General features: G+C 48.4%; 1 protein-coding gene across 4 annotated transcripts in view; it reads left to right on the top strand.

Annotated features, from left to right (window-relative positions):
- The window catches only part of EDC3 (enhancer of mRNA decapping 3), a 67,997-nt gene extending 52,949 nt beyond the window's left edge, over positions 1 to 15,048 (top strand). For all 4 annotated transcript variants that reach the window (XM_024232126.3, NM_001131513.1, XM_054531056.2 and 1 more), the window contains 3 exon segments: positions 5,003 to 5,156; positions 9,986 to 10,203; positions 12,673 to 15,048. In XM_024232126.3, the coding sequence (XP_024087894.1) occupies positions 5,003 to 5,156; positions 9,986 to 10,203; positions 12,673 to 13,007 (707 nt within the window). In that variant the 3' untranslated portion in view covers positions 13,008 to 15,048.
- The last annotated feature ends 339 nt before the right edge of the window (positions 15,049 to 15,387 follow it).

Raw genomic sequence — 15,387 nt, 5'->3', positions numbered from 1 at the left:
TAAATACTTCCACAGCATATAAATTCAGTGTGATTCAGCAAAGAAGTTGCTCGTGTCATTGACAAGTTCAGAAATACATGCTGCCAAAGCCAAAAAGAGGCTTCAGTTTAATAAAAATAATTAACACGAAGGCGAGAAATGGTTTACCAGCTGTTCACTTACCGGATTTAAGGACACTTCTTGGGGAAAGAGCAGAGTAAGATGCGACTCTGTCAAATCATGGCTGAATATATTTGGCAAAAAATCAATAAAAATTCTGTGAGCATCCAAAAATAAATAAATAAATAAATAAATTCAGTGTGATATATATTGCTCTCCACAACCACACTACAAGATTGCTCTCAGCAAAATTTAAATTATTACAGAAATATTATCTAATATACTCCGTATGCAAAACTTCCCAATTATCCCAGTAATATCCTTTATAGCTGTATTTTTAATCATCCATTGCACAGTACATTCAGCTGTCATATCTCTTCTGTTTCCTTTAAACTAGAACAGTTCCTACAACTTTTGTTGTCCTTTGTGATACTGATATTAGTGAAGAATCTAGGCCAGTTGATTTGCAGAATGTCTTAGTTTTGATGTATTGTTTGTTTCCTTTTGATCTGATTCATGTTAAACATGTTTTCTAGGATTTTGGTAGGGCTGTGTCTTTCTTAAGGTGTCACATCAGGGAGTACATTGTATCCCGTTGTCCCATCACTGGGGCTGTTTGACCACTTGGTAAGGTGTTGACCACCAGATTTCTTCCTTGTAAAGATAATTTTTCCCTTCATAATTAGTAAGTTTCTTGTTGAGCAGTTCTTTGCCTCTTAAAGTTCAAAGCTTGTTCCAGTGGAGCTTTAGTATGAAGGAATGAGGTCCACTGTGGACATGGGGCTGGTCTAGTTGTAAGTGGGGAAGGGAAGAGGTGGGGAGTCAGATTTATTTATATGTATATATATATACACACACACACGCACACACACTTTAAGTTCTGAAATACATGTGCATGCAGAATGTGCAGGTTTGTTACATAGGTATACACACGTGCCATGGTGGTTTGCTGCACCCATCAACCCGTCATCTACATTAGGTATTTCTCCTAATGCTATCCCTCCCCCACCCCCTGACAGGCCCCGGTGTGTGATGTTCCCCTCCCTGTGTCCATGTGTTCTCATTGTTCAACTACCACTTAAGAGTGGAGTCAGATATATTGAATGCAATGAAGGGAAGTAAGCAGCGTGCTGACACCTGACAGATGAGGAGCCCGCTGTGTAGGGTTAGCGTTGGAAGAGAGAATAGAGCCCCAGAAGAGAGAATAAAGTGTTGGGATGGAGAAAACATGTGAAGGGAACTGTCTCTTGAGGCCAGAAGGAACTTGGAGAATTTAGGAACCAGAAGGTGGCCAAGGGGTCTGGAGTACATGTTGGGTACCAGGTAAAGGTAGTGAAGTAGACGGGCTAGATCACAGCAGGTCTTGTGGGTTATAATAAAGGTATCGTGAATGTGTAGTTACGTTTCTTATAACAAATCCTTCCTTCAGAGAACACTTGACACTAAATTGCATTACTACCAGTTTGTGGTGGCTTTAGTGTAGATCTCCAGGGACTGTCTGTACATTGCCGGTCAGGGGGTATAAATTTACCAGTGGATTTATATCCCTAAAGGAACCAGTGTGACATCAGCATTCAGTTTTGTTGACTGCCACAGAAGAGAATCAGAAGTCATAGTCCTGGAGAAATCCCATGCCTGTAAATGAGCTGTGCTCCTTATTGATAAGACTTGGGACACATGCAGCCTTTCCAATTAAAGGGCCAATCAGTGAGAGGATTGAGTTAGATCTGAGATAACACTTTGTTGTGGGAGCCTTGTTACACAACAGAAAGACTGGGCAGGTCTGAAGGAGAGAGGAACCTTGGACATGGTACTACTGAAGGGTGTCTGTGTGGGGGGGAGTGGGGATGCGCATATGTGTCCATAAGGGAGGGAAAGGCCTGAAATGCTGTGTGCTGGAATGAACAGTGCCAAAGTGATGACCTGACAAGGGGCAGACTGCAGCCAGCATGTGCACTGCTGGACCACTGCGTCCCATGGTCCGAAGAGACAGCCCCAGCCTCATGCAGTGGAAATCAGGTGTGCAAGGAGGAGTTTTCTTTCCTGGCCTGTACTGAGTGTACTTGTTGTCTTCCTTGATACCCTAAGGTCAATCAGATCCTAAGAAGTTCTCTGCTTGTCACGATCTGGTTATAATTATCTCTCCCTTTCTTGTTTCACCAGCAGCTGTAAAATACATATTAATGCTCAAAGAAACCCTACCAACTGATTTTACTGCCTTGATTCCCGAACAATAAAGATCTACCTTCCAACTCAAACATAATTAGACTTGGCCCGTGTTCAGGCTTTGGCAGTAGCAGTGTTGTTGTTTGCAATTTACACGCTATGTTCTTGGTTCCTTTCCTTTGGAATTTATTTTATTCCCTTGGTCTGTTTCTGATAAGCCAGTCCAACTCGTTGGACTTATGTGTATAAATGTTTAAAAGGAACATTTTGTGGTGTTTGTACGTTCCTTTCAGAGGAACAGTCAGAGTAGAGTTCTAGACCCCATAACTGCCAGACTCTGAGCAGAAAGGCTCATGGCTTTGTCTTTCTCTAGGCTGCAAAAATATGCTGATTCACCAACAGTGCCCCTTCCCCCAACAAAGATCAATGAGGAGATGGTAAGAGACTCACAGCTTCCAGCAGCAGTGTCTAGCCAGCCGGTGGGGGGGTGATGTCTCCTCTCCTGTACCATTAAGTTTTGTACTCTTAAGGACTATGAGGGCACAGCTAGCAGAAAATGCTTCTGCCTGCTCCCAGAGAGCCCTCAGAATGAGGGGGCAGGGGAGGGGCTGCCTGCCTGTACACGTAGCACAAGAGCCAGACCTAGAAAGAATGCTTGATTTGTGGAGTAGCAGGCCCAAGACTCACTGCCCTGACCCATTTCAAATCTAACAGAAAGAGTTCTGATAAATAGGTGAAGAAATGCATAGATGAGTGAAAGCTCTGCCTTGCGTGACTCTGCAGGTAAAGAGGGTGTTTGAAGCAGTCAGGTGCGTGACTTGTCTGACAGGTTTGAGTTGTTAGTGGATTAGGACTTTTGAAAATTGTTCAGCCTAATTAGTTCTGATAATATGTGCGTGTCTGAAGCAGGCCATAAAAATGGCTGTTTTAATCAGCTGTTGACATGCAAGGTCAGGCTGCGGCCTCCAGCACTGGCACCTGAGATACCAATGACTGACATTTCAGAAAGAGGTGGGAGGAGAGACTCAGTGCTCCTAATGGCACTGTTTGTTGCCTCTCCCCAGCCCAGGAATAGGACTTGGGCAGGTAGAGGGGCTCAGTTAGCCAACAGGATAGTGTTTATTTGATATATTAGACATTTTTTATCATCATCATTATATGACATTGTTACTCTGCCTTCCCTGAGAGGATACAGACCTGGGTCCTATAGGTTCAGTCTTTGTGCTTGGTTTCCTGTTGTTAAAACATGAAGCTATAGCCTCATTCTCTGTGGTTTTAAGAATATGCAGGTAGGACTGGACCTGATAGAACCTCAAGAGATTTCTCCTGACAGGACCAGTGAAGAAAACAGATTTTTCTAGACAGGGCTCTGGAACAGTGGAATGAGATAAATGTACTGAAAACTTTTATTAACTTTTATTCCCTAACTCTTCTACATTAGAGTTAGGCCAGACCAGAAATGGCACTAGGTTTGCATCATTTATGTGTCTGAGTACCTGATAAGAACTCAACTCCGTTGGTAAGTGTATCTGGAACAAGTTGAGAAGGCGAAGGCTGAAGAAGTAAAAGATTAATTTCCTTACCTCAGGCAGTTGACAGTCCAGTATAATTGAGGACACAGGATCTAAAAATGTACCTGATCTAGCTGGACAAAGCGAGTGACATGCAGTCCCACAGTGGCTTGCTGATTGGAATCTGCATTGGTTGATCCACTGGCCGGTGAAGCCAAGTGGGGCTCTTTGGGAAAGGGTCTGCTGGTCAGCCCAGTGGCTTTGGCATTTGTAAGATGGCATTGGCTTCTTGGAGGGCGCAATACCTTGGTTGTCAAGGTAAGAGCTGTCCATTGCAGATTCAAATTTTTGGGTTTGCTGTTTCTTTCCTGGTATGTTGACACTGGTGCATATAATAATACTATAGACTTCTTCACATACACCAGCTGCTGTAGATGTTGGCTTTGAGCCTTGAAAAACCAAGTATTTTCCGCAGTATACTTTTAGTGACTAATTCTCCCCGACTTTTATAAAAGTTACCCTTTTTTAAAGCCAGCCATAGCTTACTTAACTTGTACTCCTTCCCTGTTTCGTGAGTATTGGGTTACACCCAACTCAGATGGGGAGAAAATGATAAATTATTTGAGAAAACAACTTTGCTAGCTGAGTTTCTTAATCAAAAAGGAAGGGGTAAATAGAAGAGAGAAGGAAGAGGAAGAGGGAAGCAGATGGAACAAGTCCTCCTGCCCTACAGTTGAGGAGAACAGCAGGGACCAGAGGGCCATTAGGGTTAGCTAGTGTCTGTGTCTGTTCCACTTCTCAGGAAGGACAAGGGGCCTGCTTGTGAGGAAACCCCGCTGCCTAAGATGGCATTTCCCCCACTTTGGGAAAATCATGTTCTCTTCCCATGTGCCTGATAGGTTGCTATTATAGGCTGTGTGCCGGTCTTGATAGCACTAAATATATCCTGGTAGATTTGGCCTTCGTGGTCTAAAGCTAAACTGCTAAGGGAGCTTAAGTTTGTCTCCACTCTGTGGTGACCTGGAACAAGTTGTTACTTGGTTCACCAGTCACTACTTGAGCTCTGCAGAAGTGCAGAGCGTGCCTTAGTCCTGGATGATGAAGAGGATGGGCCGGGGTGGTCCATGGTAAAATGTTGGCATTTGCAGAATCTTGGATAAAGTATACCCCGTTTGGACTTGGTTTCTGTAGTCACTTTCCCTTTCTCTTCTCCTTTTGAACTGCAGACTCTGGCCTGGTTGTCCCAAGTATTTCCTATGAGCTGCATAAAAAGCTGTTGTCCGTGGCTGAGAAGCATGGGCTGACCCTGGAGCGGAGACTGGAGATGACAGGTGTGTGTGCCAGTCAGATGGCACTGACCCTCCTCGGAGGACCCAACAGGTAAATGCCTGTAAACTGGCAGGGACTCAATGTGGAGTAAGGATGCTCTGCCTGGCCACCACCACAGTGCCTCCCTTACACACACACGAGTTCATTAGGCAGTTTCTGCTCATCTGATGGGAGTATCTCTCTGAAGTCACTTTCCTGGATGCTGTGAGGTTTCTTTGCCCCTCCTCAGACCCATCTCCTAGATGTCCTCATTATTCTTCTGGCAACCTGCCTTTTGACCCTCTCTTTCCTGATAGCAGCCATCTGGCCTGAGACTCCTGCTAACCATCAGAAGCCTTCCTTCTAGGAACCTTCAGAGACCTGGCCTTTGGCACTTATCATTTACTTTACGTGGCTGGGATGCAAATCAGTCTCCATACCTGAGAGCTTCCAGAACCACACTGACAACTGAGTAGGGGAGCTAGAGTTTGGCACCTTCCCACCTGCCCCTTATGCTCATATATCAAGGGCAGTGCCTTATTTTATTTGTAGACAGACTGATACCAGGTGCCAGACCTTCTGCTAGACACCGGGGACACGAAGAATAAAATACTGTGCCTTTCCTCTAGTAGCCCAGTGAGGTCTCTAGAAAGTATAGTGCTGTGGTAGAAGAAACAAAATTCTCCAGTAAGCCATATTATTGCCCCAGGCTGGAGAAACCAGTCACCCTTCTGGAGCAGTGGCATCCAAGCTGAGCCCTGACGAACAAGGGGTGATTAACAGGGGCAAGCAAGAAAGAAGGCGGCATTCTTTTTTTTTTTTGAGACAGGTTCTCACTCTGTCACCCAGACTGGAGCACAGTGGCACAATCTCAGCTCACTGCAACTTCCACCTCCCGAGCTTGAGCGATTCTCCCACCTCAGCCTCATGAAGTAGCTGAGACTGCAGGCATGTGCCACCATGCACAGCTAATTTTTTGTGTTTTTGGTAGAGACAGGGTTTTGCCATGTTGTCCAGGCTGGTCCCAAACTCTTGGCCTCAGGTAATCTGCGTGCCTCTGCCTCCCAAAGTGCTGGGATTACAGGTGTGAGCCATCGCACCTGGCCAAGAAGAAGGTATCCTAAGTACAGGGAGTAGCATGTGCCAAGGGCAGAGAGAATCGAGAGACCATGGCACATGGTTGTTGGCAATCCGTAAGTCACTGTGTGACTGGAAAGTAGGGCCTCAGTACAGCTGAGTGGTAGGGAGCTGCTGAAGAGATTTCAGTAGAGCTATGACATGGTTAGTCTTGTGTTTTAAAAAGATGATTTTTAGCTACAATGAGGACAGTAGATTCAATGGAGGCAAGACTGAAGGCAGTGAGATCAGGTAGAAAACTGCAAAACTTAGAAAACTGAGCCAGGGCCCAAGTGATGGTGGCCCAACTAGGGAAGCAGGGATCAGAAAAGTCGACAAATCAGGTTTGGTGACGCATGCCTATAATCCCGGTTACTCCAGAGGCTGCGGTGGGAGGATTGCTTGAGCCCAGGAGTTCGAGGCCAGCCTGGGCAACATAGTGAGACTTTGTCTCTCTCTTTTTTTTTATTTTTGTCTCTTAAAAAAAGAAAGAGAAGTGGACAGATGGGTTTTGTTGTTGTTGTTGTTGTTGTTTTTAAGGTAAATTCAGCAGGGCAAGGTAATTGAATGGATTTTAGAGGTAATGGAAAGTATAATGTCAGAAATCAGTGAACTTCAAGTTTTCTAGCCTGGACATCTGATTGGATGGTGGTAACATTCACTGTGATAGGAAACATGGGAAGAAGAGCAGGTTTGGGAGAGATGGTGGGTCTTGTTTTGGATGTGTTGAGTTTGGAATACCTGTGAGATATCCAAATAGTCTCTTAGCTATAGGGATCTGAAATTTAGGCCAGGCGCGGTGACTCACACCTGCAATCCCTATACTTCGGGAGGCCAAGGCGGGCAGATCACCTGAGGTCAGGAGTTCAAAACCAGCCTGGCCAACATGGTGAAACCCTGTCTCTACTAAAAATATAAAAATTAGCCAGGCGTGGTGGCAGGTGCCTGTAGTCCCAGCTACTCAGGAGGCTGAGGCAGGAGAACTGCTTGAACCTGGGAGGAGGAGGTTGCAGTGAGCTGAGATCACGCCACGGCACTCCAGCCTGGGCAACAAGAGCAAGACTCCATCTCAAAAAAAAAAAAAGGATCTGAAGTTCAGAAAAGGGTCTTAGCTGATGCTAGAGATTTAGGAGTTGTCAGCTTGTAGATGGTGTAAGAGTAGATGAGATCATGTAAGGAGAAGGTGTGAAAAGAAAGGGCCTAGGGTGGGATTCTGGGGAACATCGGCATGTAAGGCACAGTTAGGAGGATGAAGAAGAAGGCAAGAGAGGTAAGAAACCAAGAGGGTAGCGTGTAAGAACCAAGGAAATAGTCTTTGAAGGAAAAAGGAACGGCCGGCAATGGTACTGCTGAGAGATCAATCAAAATTAGAGTTGACAAGTGCCTATTGGATTTGTCGGTAAAGAGGAGGATGTGGGCAACCTTGTGGGAGAGTGGTGTCTGGAGTGGGGAGGTGGCTTCCAAAGAGCAGGGCAGATCTGGGTTCATTGGGGCAAGGAAAGCCTCCTTTCCCTGAGCAGCACTCACAGATCCAAAGCCTCACATGATAGGATGTTGCTTTCCACAGGGCCCCTTCCCTGTTTGCGAAATGGAACCTGGTCCTTGGCTTGTGCTTCCAGCCATGGTGTTTGGGAGTCCTTGCCAGAAAACTGATATTGCAGATAAATCCTGTAGCTCCTCACTCCAGCCTGTTTTCATTCTCTGGGCCTGATAATGTGTTTGGATGGAAGGCATCTCCTGATTCTGAAGTGACCTTAATTCAAGCAGGCTTAGTCCAAGCCAGATGTAAGATTTCCACCTCCCTCATCCTATTCGAGTTGGGGGTTGGAGTGTTAGTTTTTCCTTGTTCTTTGATTTAGGCCTGCTTCCTAGCTGTTAGATCCTTGGGCTCTCCTGTGCCAGGGAAGAGCCAGGGAAATGCCTACAGGAGGGGGTAGTGTGAGGTGCCTTCTGAAAGAGCATGAGGCCTGTGTGTCTGGTGTCTCCTGCACCTCCTCTCAGAGCCGCTGTTGGGGGCACTTTGAGACCATTAAGTGGCTTCCCAGAAACATTAGTTTTGGGGCAGGAGCTGAATGTCCTTACCAAGTCACACTCCTCTCTAGCCAGCTTCTTGGGGCTGGCTTTCCTTGTGCCAGTCTTTTCTCTTAGTGTCTGAACTATCCAAAGGTCCATCCCCTGTCCTTTGTAGCAGTTGCTGATGTTGAGAAATCAGACCCGTGGTTAGTAATCTTGAAGTTTAATGTATGTCAGGTGCCATGCAGTGTTCCACAGCGCTTTCACAACATAATTTAATGTGGTCCTCATAACTTCACCTCAAAGCTAAATGATAGCCCTGTGTTTTTGGATGAGCACACTATGGCTCAGAGAGCTGAGGGACTCGCTCACATGATACTGCTGGTACACAGTCCAGCCAGGCCTCTAATCCACATAGGTCCGTTTCCAGTGCCCGTATACTCTATACCTTGCCGCTGGGTGTGTGAATGCTGTGCTCTGCTTCTTTTGATTGGGGGCGGGAGAGATTCTCCCTGAGAGGAAGAACCCTTTTAGAGAACAAAGTGAGTCAGATTCCACAACTCTGCAGCATCCTCTGAAGGGAGCAATTCTCATCATATTTCCTCTAAATGCAGAAATGGGAAGGCACATGGTTTGGTGTCTGGAATATAGATTAGATTGTTAAATTCTCCAAAATGTGTTTGGGAATGAGGGCAGTTATGAAGCTCCTCTTAGCTTGACATCTTGTCATCTTCCTCCCTTTGGGAAACCGGTAAGTGACTATCATTGCTCTGCCACTAGTCAGGGACCTATGGCCCTGCCGTCCATCTCCTCCCTACCTTGCTGCCCCGTGAGCCAACTGTGCTGCCTGTGAGTTGGGCACAGCTCCGGGGTTAATCCTCTTTATCTCCTTATTTGTGGCTTCTCTGAGTCTAGAGGAGTCTCAGCTTTGAATAGCAGAAAACTGGAAGTGACTACTTCATCCAAGGCAGCTGCTAGCCTAGGAGGCCAGGTAACCCTTGGCCTGCTGCCTCCTCCATGGTCAGCACTGACTGAGTACCTTACCTTCTTTGTGTTAGGCACTGCTAAGTGCTGGGCATCCAATAATCTGCACAGCATCCTATGAAATAGGTACTGTTAATGCCTGCAACATTGCTTTCATTAACTTCAGTAAGCTACTAAGCTCAGTAAAGGGAGCCATTGGCAACTGACTGAGGAGAATGGAGAGCTATGGTACTTGCTGTGAGCTTATTAGGAGTTGAGGAGAGGTAAAGGCATGAGCCAGAGTAATCCCAGCAGAGGTAAGCCTTGAGCTGGATCTCCAAGAAAAGGCGGTTCAGAGTTTGGAAAGTGAAAGGCTTTCTGGGCAGGGGATGTAGTTTGAGCATAAGCAGGAAAGAGCCTTACAAGTGCAGGAGAGGATGAGACCAGCCCTGCTGGAGTGAAGCAGACACATTGTTGGGAAAGAAGAGCAGAGAAGGCTGCAGAGGAACTACTAAGTGTTCATGGGTCAGCAAAGCGGTGTTCTGGCAACAGTGTTGGTGTGGAGCAAGATCTGGGTGAATCACTTAGTGGAAGGACCCAGCAATGATGTGAGGCTGGGGTTTGGGACAATGGGAGTGCCACCTTATAGACCTGGCCTGCAGTGGATTTTGTCCCCCTCTGGAGCCTGGGACTTGGTGAGCAGTGGGTAAGAGATCTGAGACCAATAGGTGCTACAGGCAATTGTCTGGTATAGGTGCAAGGGATTGGCAAGTATGTAGCTGATACTGCTTCTTCACCTTCTTTTCCAGGTTGAATCCCAAAAATGTTCACCAGAGGCCTACAGTGGCTCTACTGTGTGGACCTCATGTGAAGGGGGCTCAGGGTATCAGCTGTGGAAGGCACCTAGCCAACCATGATGTCCAGGTCATCCTTTTCCTGCCCAATTTTGTCAAGATGTTGGAATCTATCACCAACGAGCTGTCGCTCTTCAGCAAGACCCAAGGCCAACAAGTGTCTAGCCTCAAAGGTGAGCACTTAGGCAGGGCTGGGCTGAAGGCCTCCTCCCTCCTGAGCAGTTTGATGGTCTCGTCATGCCACCCAGTGGCAACAGGTGGAAAGGCACTACATGTGTAAGGATGGTGGTTCCCCTCTAAGGAGTCTTAGAACAGTAATATACTACTTCCCATCCCCTTATGCTTCTCCCTCTCCGACTACTCAGATGAAGAGCTGGGGACCCATTGGTCCATTCCACAAATATTTGTTAAACAGGCACTCTTCCTGATGCTAGGGATATGGCAACAGATTTTTTTAAATCCATTCTTCTGTGGAGCTTATATTCTGGTTAGGAGGAACAAAAAGATATGTAACATACTTGTGTAGTTGTAGTAAGTGATATGGATAAAAACAAAGCAGGGAAAGGAGGCATGTTGGAGGACTGGGTGGAGAGTAGGAGACTTGGACATTTCAGGGTCAGGTCATCATGGGCCTTGGGGATGACCACAAGGATTTGGGCTTTTACTCTGGTGAGATGGGCAGTCATTGAAGGAATAAGTAGAGAAATGATATAATCAAATTTAGGTTCCAGATGATCATTCTGGGTGCTGTTTGAGAGTAGACTACACAGACGAGTACAGAGAAGTGTCAAGATGCTGTTGTGATCAGGGGATAGAGAGATTATGGTGGCTAAGACAGAGTGGTAGTGCCAGCGGTGCTGAAGGTAGTTCGTTTCTAAATCAGTTTTGGAGATAGAATCCACAGACTGGATGTATGAGGGGTGGGAGAAAGAGAAGAGTTGGCAATGGCTCCAAAGTTTTTGGCCTCAGTAACTGAGGTACGATCACTGAGATGGGAAAGCTTGATGGAGAAGGTTTGGGGAGGAACAGCAGAAGTTCAGCTTGAGACACCTATTGGATATGCAGGTGGAAATGTTGATAGGGAAGGAGTTATATGAATCTGAAGTGAAAGGATTCAGCCTAGAGTTACAAGCCATAGGGAATATTTAAGCCATGAGGAGCCTGGATATGCTGTCACATAGGAAGAGAGTAGATACAGAAGTTGGAAAACTGAGCTCTTTATTTAGAAGTCAGGGAATAAAGAGCCTAACCAAGGAGATGCGACAGGAATGGTCAGTGGGGCAGAAAGAAAACCAGGAGGGTATGGTAGCTGAAAGCCAAGTGAAGAAAGGAGCATGTGATCAGCTGTGTCAGCAAGCCCCGTTCTAGGTTGAGGTAAAAGGAAGACAGAATCAACCACTGGATTTAGCATCTCTGTGGAGGCTTCTGGTGAGCTTGACGAGTGGTCTCAAGTGGAGTGGTAGGGACAGAGTCTGACTGGAATGGGTTTAAATGAGAACAGCAGGGAGAAGAATTGGAGAGAGCAAATATGGCCCAGGGAAAGGACTTCACCAGGGGTCAGATGGTGAGTCAAGGGCAAAGCCTGGACCAGAACCTTCACCTGCTAAGTCTCGGGCCAGGCTCCTGTGGGCACACAGAAGATAGGATGCCACTCTCACTCTTGAGAGCCTCATCACCCACAGGGACTCCCCACGGTGGCACATTCTAAGCAGGGAAGTTGTGAGTCTCTAGCTGAGAAATGCTATTACTCGAGGCTGAGAGCTGGGAAGGGGGCCTGGTGTGGGTTCCCCTTCTTGTAATTTTTAACATGATGCCCCCTTCCAGGCAGTTCTTTCTCTTGCTGCCCAGAGGTTTTCCTATCCCAGCTGCTCCAGGACATAAGTCTCAACAACCATTAAGTTTGGTCTGATTTATGCTAATCTCAATTTAACCTCTTAGGCCAGTACAGGATCTACATACTTGTTGAGACAGCCTTTTCTAATACTGTCCCAGAAGCCTGGTTAGAGCAGAGGAGCCTGGGAGAATAGTAGTAGGTTCCCTCTTAATTCTTAATTAAGGTTGGGCTGAGTGGAGGACCCATTCCTGTGAGATGATGAGTACGAGAGAGGACAGGCTTGCTAGAGTAGAATGAGTAGGCCAGCCGGAATAGAATAAGCATGCTCTCACCTGCTCACCCTTCTTGGGTCAGTCAGCAGATAGCAGTCAGCTCTTGTTTTTGCTGGGCCTAAGTGGGGTTTCCCTGTGACGGCCACATTGACAGTGGACTCTGCCTTCCCAGAGGTCATAAGGTGCCCAGGGCATTAGTTCGATATACAGAGGCGTGCCTGAGAAGGCAGAGGAGGTGAGGGCTTTGTGCCCTGAGAAGCTCTGCACACTCAGGAGGACAATGGTTCATCCTGAGAACTCCAGGAGGGCAGTGGTCTGCTGGGCTGACATGCACTTGGTCTCTAGCACTCAGCCCAGCCAGCTTGCAACTCCTAGGGCCTGTGCCCTGGCCCAGCTTTACGAAGGCCAGCCTTTGGAGAGGCATTGGAGTGGTGTCTGGAAAACAAAGACACCCTTGGGGCGACCTGGGCCCTAGTCTCAGCCTGGGCTGCTCTCTGCTCATAGGGATTTTCAGATGGCACTCTTTCCACCTGCAGATCTGCCCACTAGCCCTGTGGACCTGGTCATCAACTGCCTGGATTGCCCTGAGAACGTCTTCCTGCGGGATCAACCCTGGTACAAGGCAGCTGTGGCCTGGGCCAACCAGAACCGGGCACCAGTACTCAGCATAGACCCTCCTGTGCATGAAGTTGAACAGGGCATTGATGCCAAATGGTCACTGGCACTGGGCCTGCCTCTGCCACTGGGGGAGCACGCAGGCCGTATCTATTTGTGCGACATTGGCATTCCCCAGCAGGTCTTCCAGGAGGTGGGCATCAACTACCACTCGCCCTTTGGCTGCAAGTTTGTTATCCCACTGCACTCTGCCTAGAGGGTTCCTGCGCAGGCAGGACCCTGCTGTCCCCTGCTGCTCCTGATAACGAACGCCTTAAGGATATGAAGCTTCATGGACCTTGCTGTTAAAGTTTTTTCTCTTTTGGGTTTGTTTCTTCTGTGAGAGAACAGCACTTACTTAAAACTGACCTGTCACTTGCTCTTAGCCAGGGAAGTCTTTCCCACTGGGTTCTGGGCTGGGCGGCAGGCTGAGCGTGCAGCAACTCCAGGCATCTCTACCCTCAGCCCCCTGCACGGCCAGGTGGGCCTTTGTTTACAGCCGTAGGCAGCTCTCAAGACTGTGTTTCAGGTTTACAGCCACTGGGCCTGGGCACACACATTGAAGAGTGGGCCAGGTCCTGTTTGGGGGCCTGTACCTGCTCTATTTCAGAGCTTGTGGCTTTGTGTCTCCCCTGCTTTCCCCATGCAGACAGCCCTTCCTCTGTAGAACCAGCTGCACGGCAGCTGTCCACCAGAGGGCAGACCTGCACTCTCCATTCATGTCCAGGGCTGTGACAGACCAGGCCTTCCCCTAGCCCCACTAGTTGATTTGGGGGTTTTGACCCTTACTCCTGAGCTGATCCAAGTTTTATGCTGATTTTTCCAAGGATCTCTCCCTCCTTTTCCCTCCATCACTCAGAGGTAGGGAAGGGGGCGGCATTAGGATGGTGTTACTGTATTGGGATTTTGTTGTTCTGTTGTCTTCAGCACAGGTAGTACGAGGTTATATTACTGTAGAACCACAGTGCCCATCTTGCCAGCAGTGCCCGCCCCCACCCTCAAAGCTGCGCAGGTTGAGCCTTTGGCTAGTCTGGGGCCAGACCCCTCAGATGGGGATATCCCTGGGGGAGCCTGGTGCTGAACCAGAAGAGGCTTCCTGGTGCTTCTGTCCTAGGCCACCACTCCTCCAGCCCTTTGCCCGCACATACATGCCCCACCTACTCTTTTGTTCCCTCTGCCTTTCCCCTGAAACGGTCCTTTGCAGCTGTCATCCCAGAGCAGGCAGATGGGCTCCCGTGCTTGAGCTCCACCCCAGCTCTTACGACATCTGGGCTTTGAACCCTTTACAGTTGTCCAGTCTAGATGAGTAGGCTTGGGGCCAGCACCCTGTCTCAAAGATGGCAAAATGAGGCTAGTTCTGGATGAGCTAGCTGGTGTGGGTTCCAACCATAGGAACACACTGATGCTCAAATCCTAAGGTGCCAAGCCCTACGCCCTGGAGGCTGGTAGAACAGGATCTATGCCTGGAACCCTGGCAGGGATTCCTGCCAAGGACTTGTGCTTAGGCCTGCTTCAGGGCTTCAGGCTGCTTCTGCTCTGTGTCTGCCCATACTGGCTGAGCGGATGGATGGGTGGGCAGAAGGGCTCACCAAGGATTGTGGACACAGGGTAGGCCCTGGTACCATGGGTTTCAGGCTGTTATCACTTTCCTTGTAGGAACATAGCCAGAAGCAGACGAGCCAGGGTAGAGGGCTGGCCCCTCCTCTCATCTTCCCTTCAGTCTTAAATTGTCTCCAGCAATGGGAAGAGGCCAGGGACTATAACCCTTGTGCTGTGTATTCTCTGAGCCTCTGCTCACTCTCAGGGCCAAGCAGCTCCCAAGCCGGGGCCCTCTCTTGGCCACAATCCGAGGAGCAGTCTAGGTTACAGGCATTTTGGTAGGCAGGTTCTGGCTGCCTGTTAATGCAGTTAGGCCCCCTAATTAGGTACAGTGAGAAACAAGCTAGAACAACCCTGGCCCAGGAGACTGCCCACTCCAGCGAGATCCAGGGATGATAGCCTTGTGGGGCCACTGGGAGTTTGTGCCCAAGCTTCTCCCCCCAGGGGGCACTGGGACTGGTCCCTGCCCTCATCCTTAGCCTGGGCCTTCCCCAGAGGTATTAAAGAGAAGTATGATTTCTCTGTCTTCAGTTCTTTTCAGGGGCATCCTGCCCATAGTACCCAGTTCCCAAGGGGCCCCCAGTCATGTGGTGAAGCCTAGCACTCATGCAGCTCTTAGGGAACCAAAAACCAGCACTGAAATAAAGCCGAATGACTGAGTCCTGTGCCGTGTGAATTGCTCTGTAGGCTGTCATGAGGTGCTGCCTGCCCCAGCCTAGGAACCCGCCCCACTCGTCTCCTGCCCTCAGCAGGCCATAGTTGTTGGGCACATACAGCCTAAAGTCCCGGCCAGTAATGGGACTGGCAAGCTGCGGAAAACCAGACCCCACCTGGCTAGCCACGGTGGGCTGATTCCCTTAGGTTCTCTGGGGCTGAGAGGTACAGAAGCCAGCAAGGCAGAGGTGCCATCTAGGACTGCTCAGCAGCCTGGGCCCAGAGGACATCCCCAATTCTGGTCTTACCCCTGTCTAGCTCTTCTGTGCCTGGCCCAGTTCACA

Source organism: Pongo abelii, chromosome 16 (assembly GCF_028885655.2).
Source record: "Pongo abelii isolate AG06213 chromosome 16, NHGRI_mPonAbe1-v2.0_pri, whole genome shotgun sequence".
Classification (NCBI taxonomy): domain Eukaryota; kingdom Metazoa; phylum Chordata; class Mammalia; order Primates; family Hominidae; genus Pongo; species Pongo abelii.
This window is presented reverse-complemented; position numbering and strand designations above follow the sequence as displayed.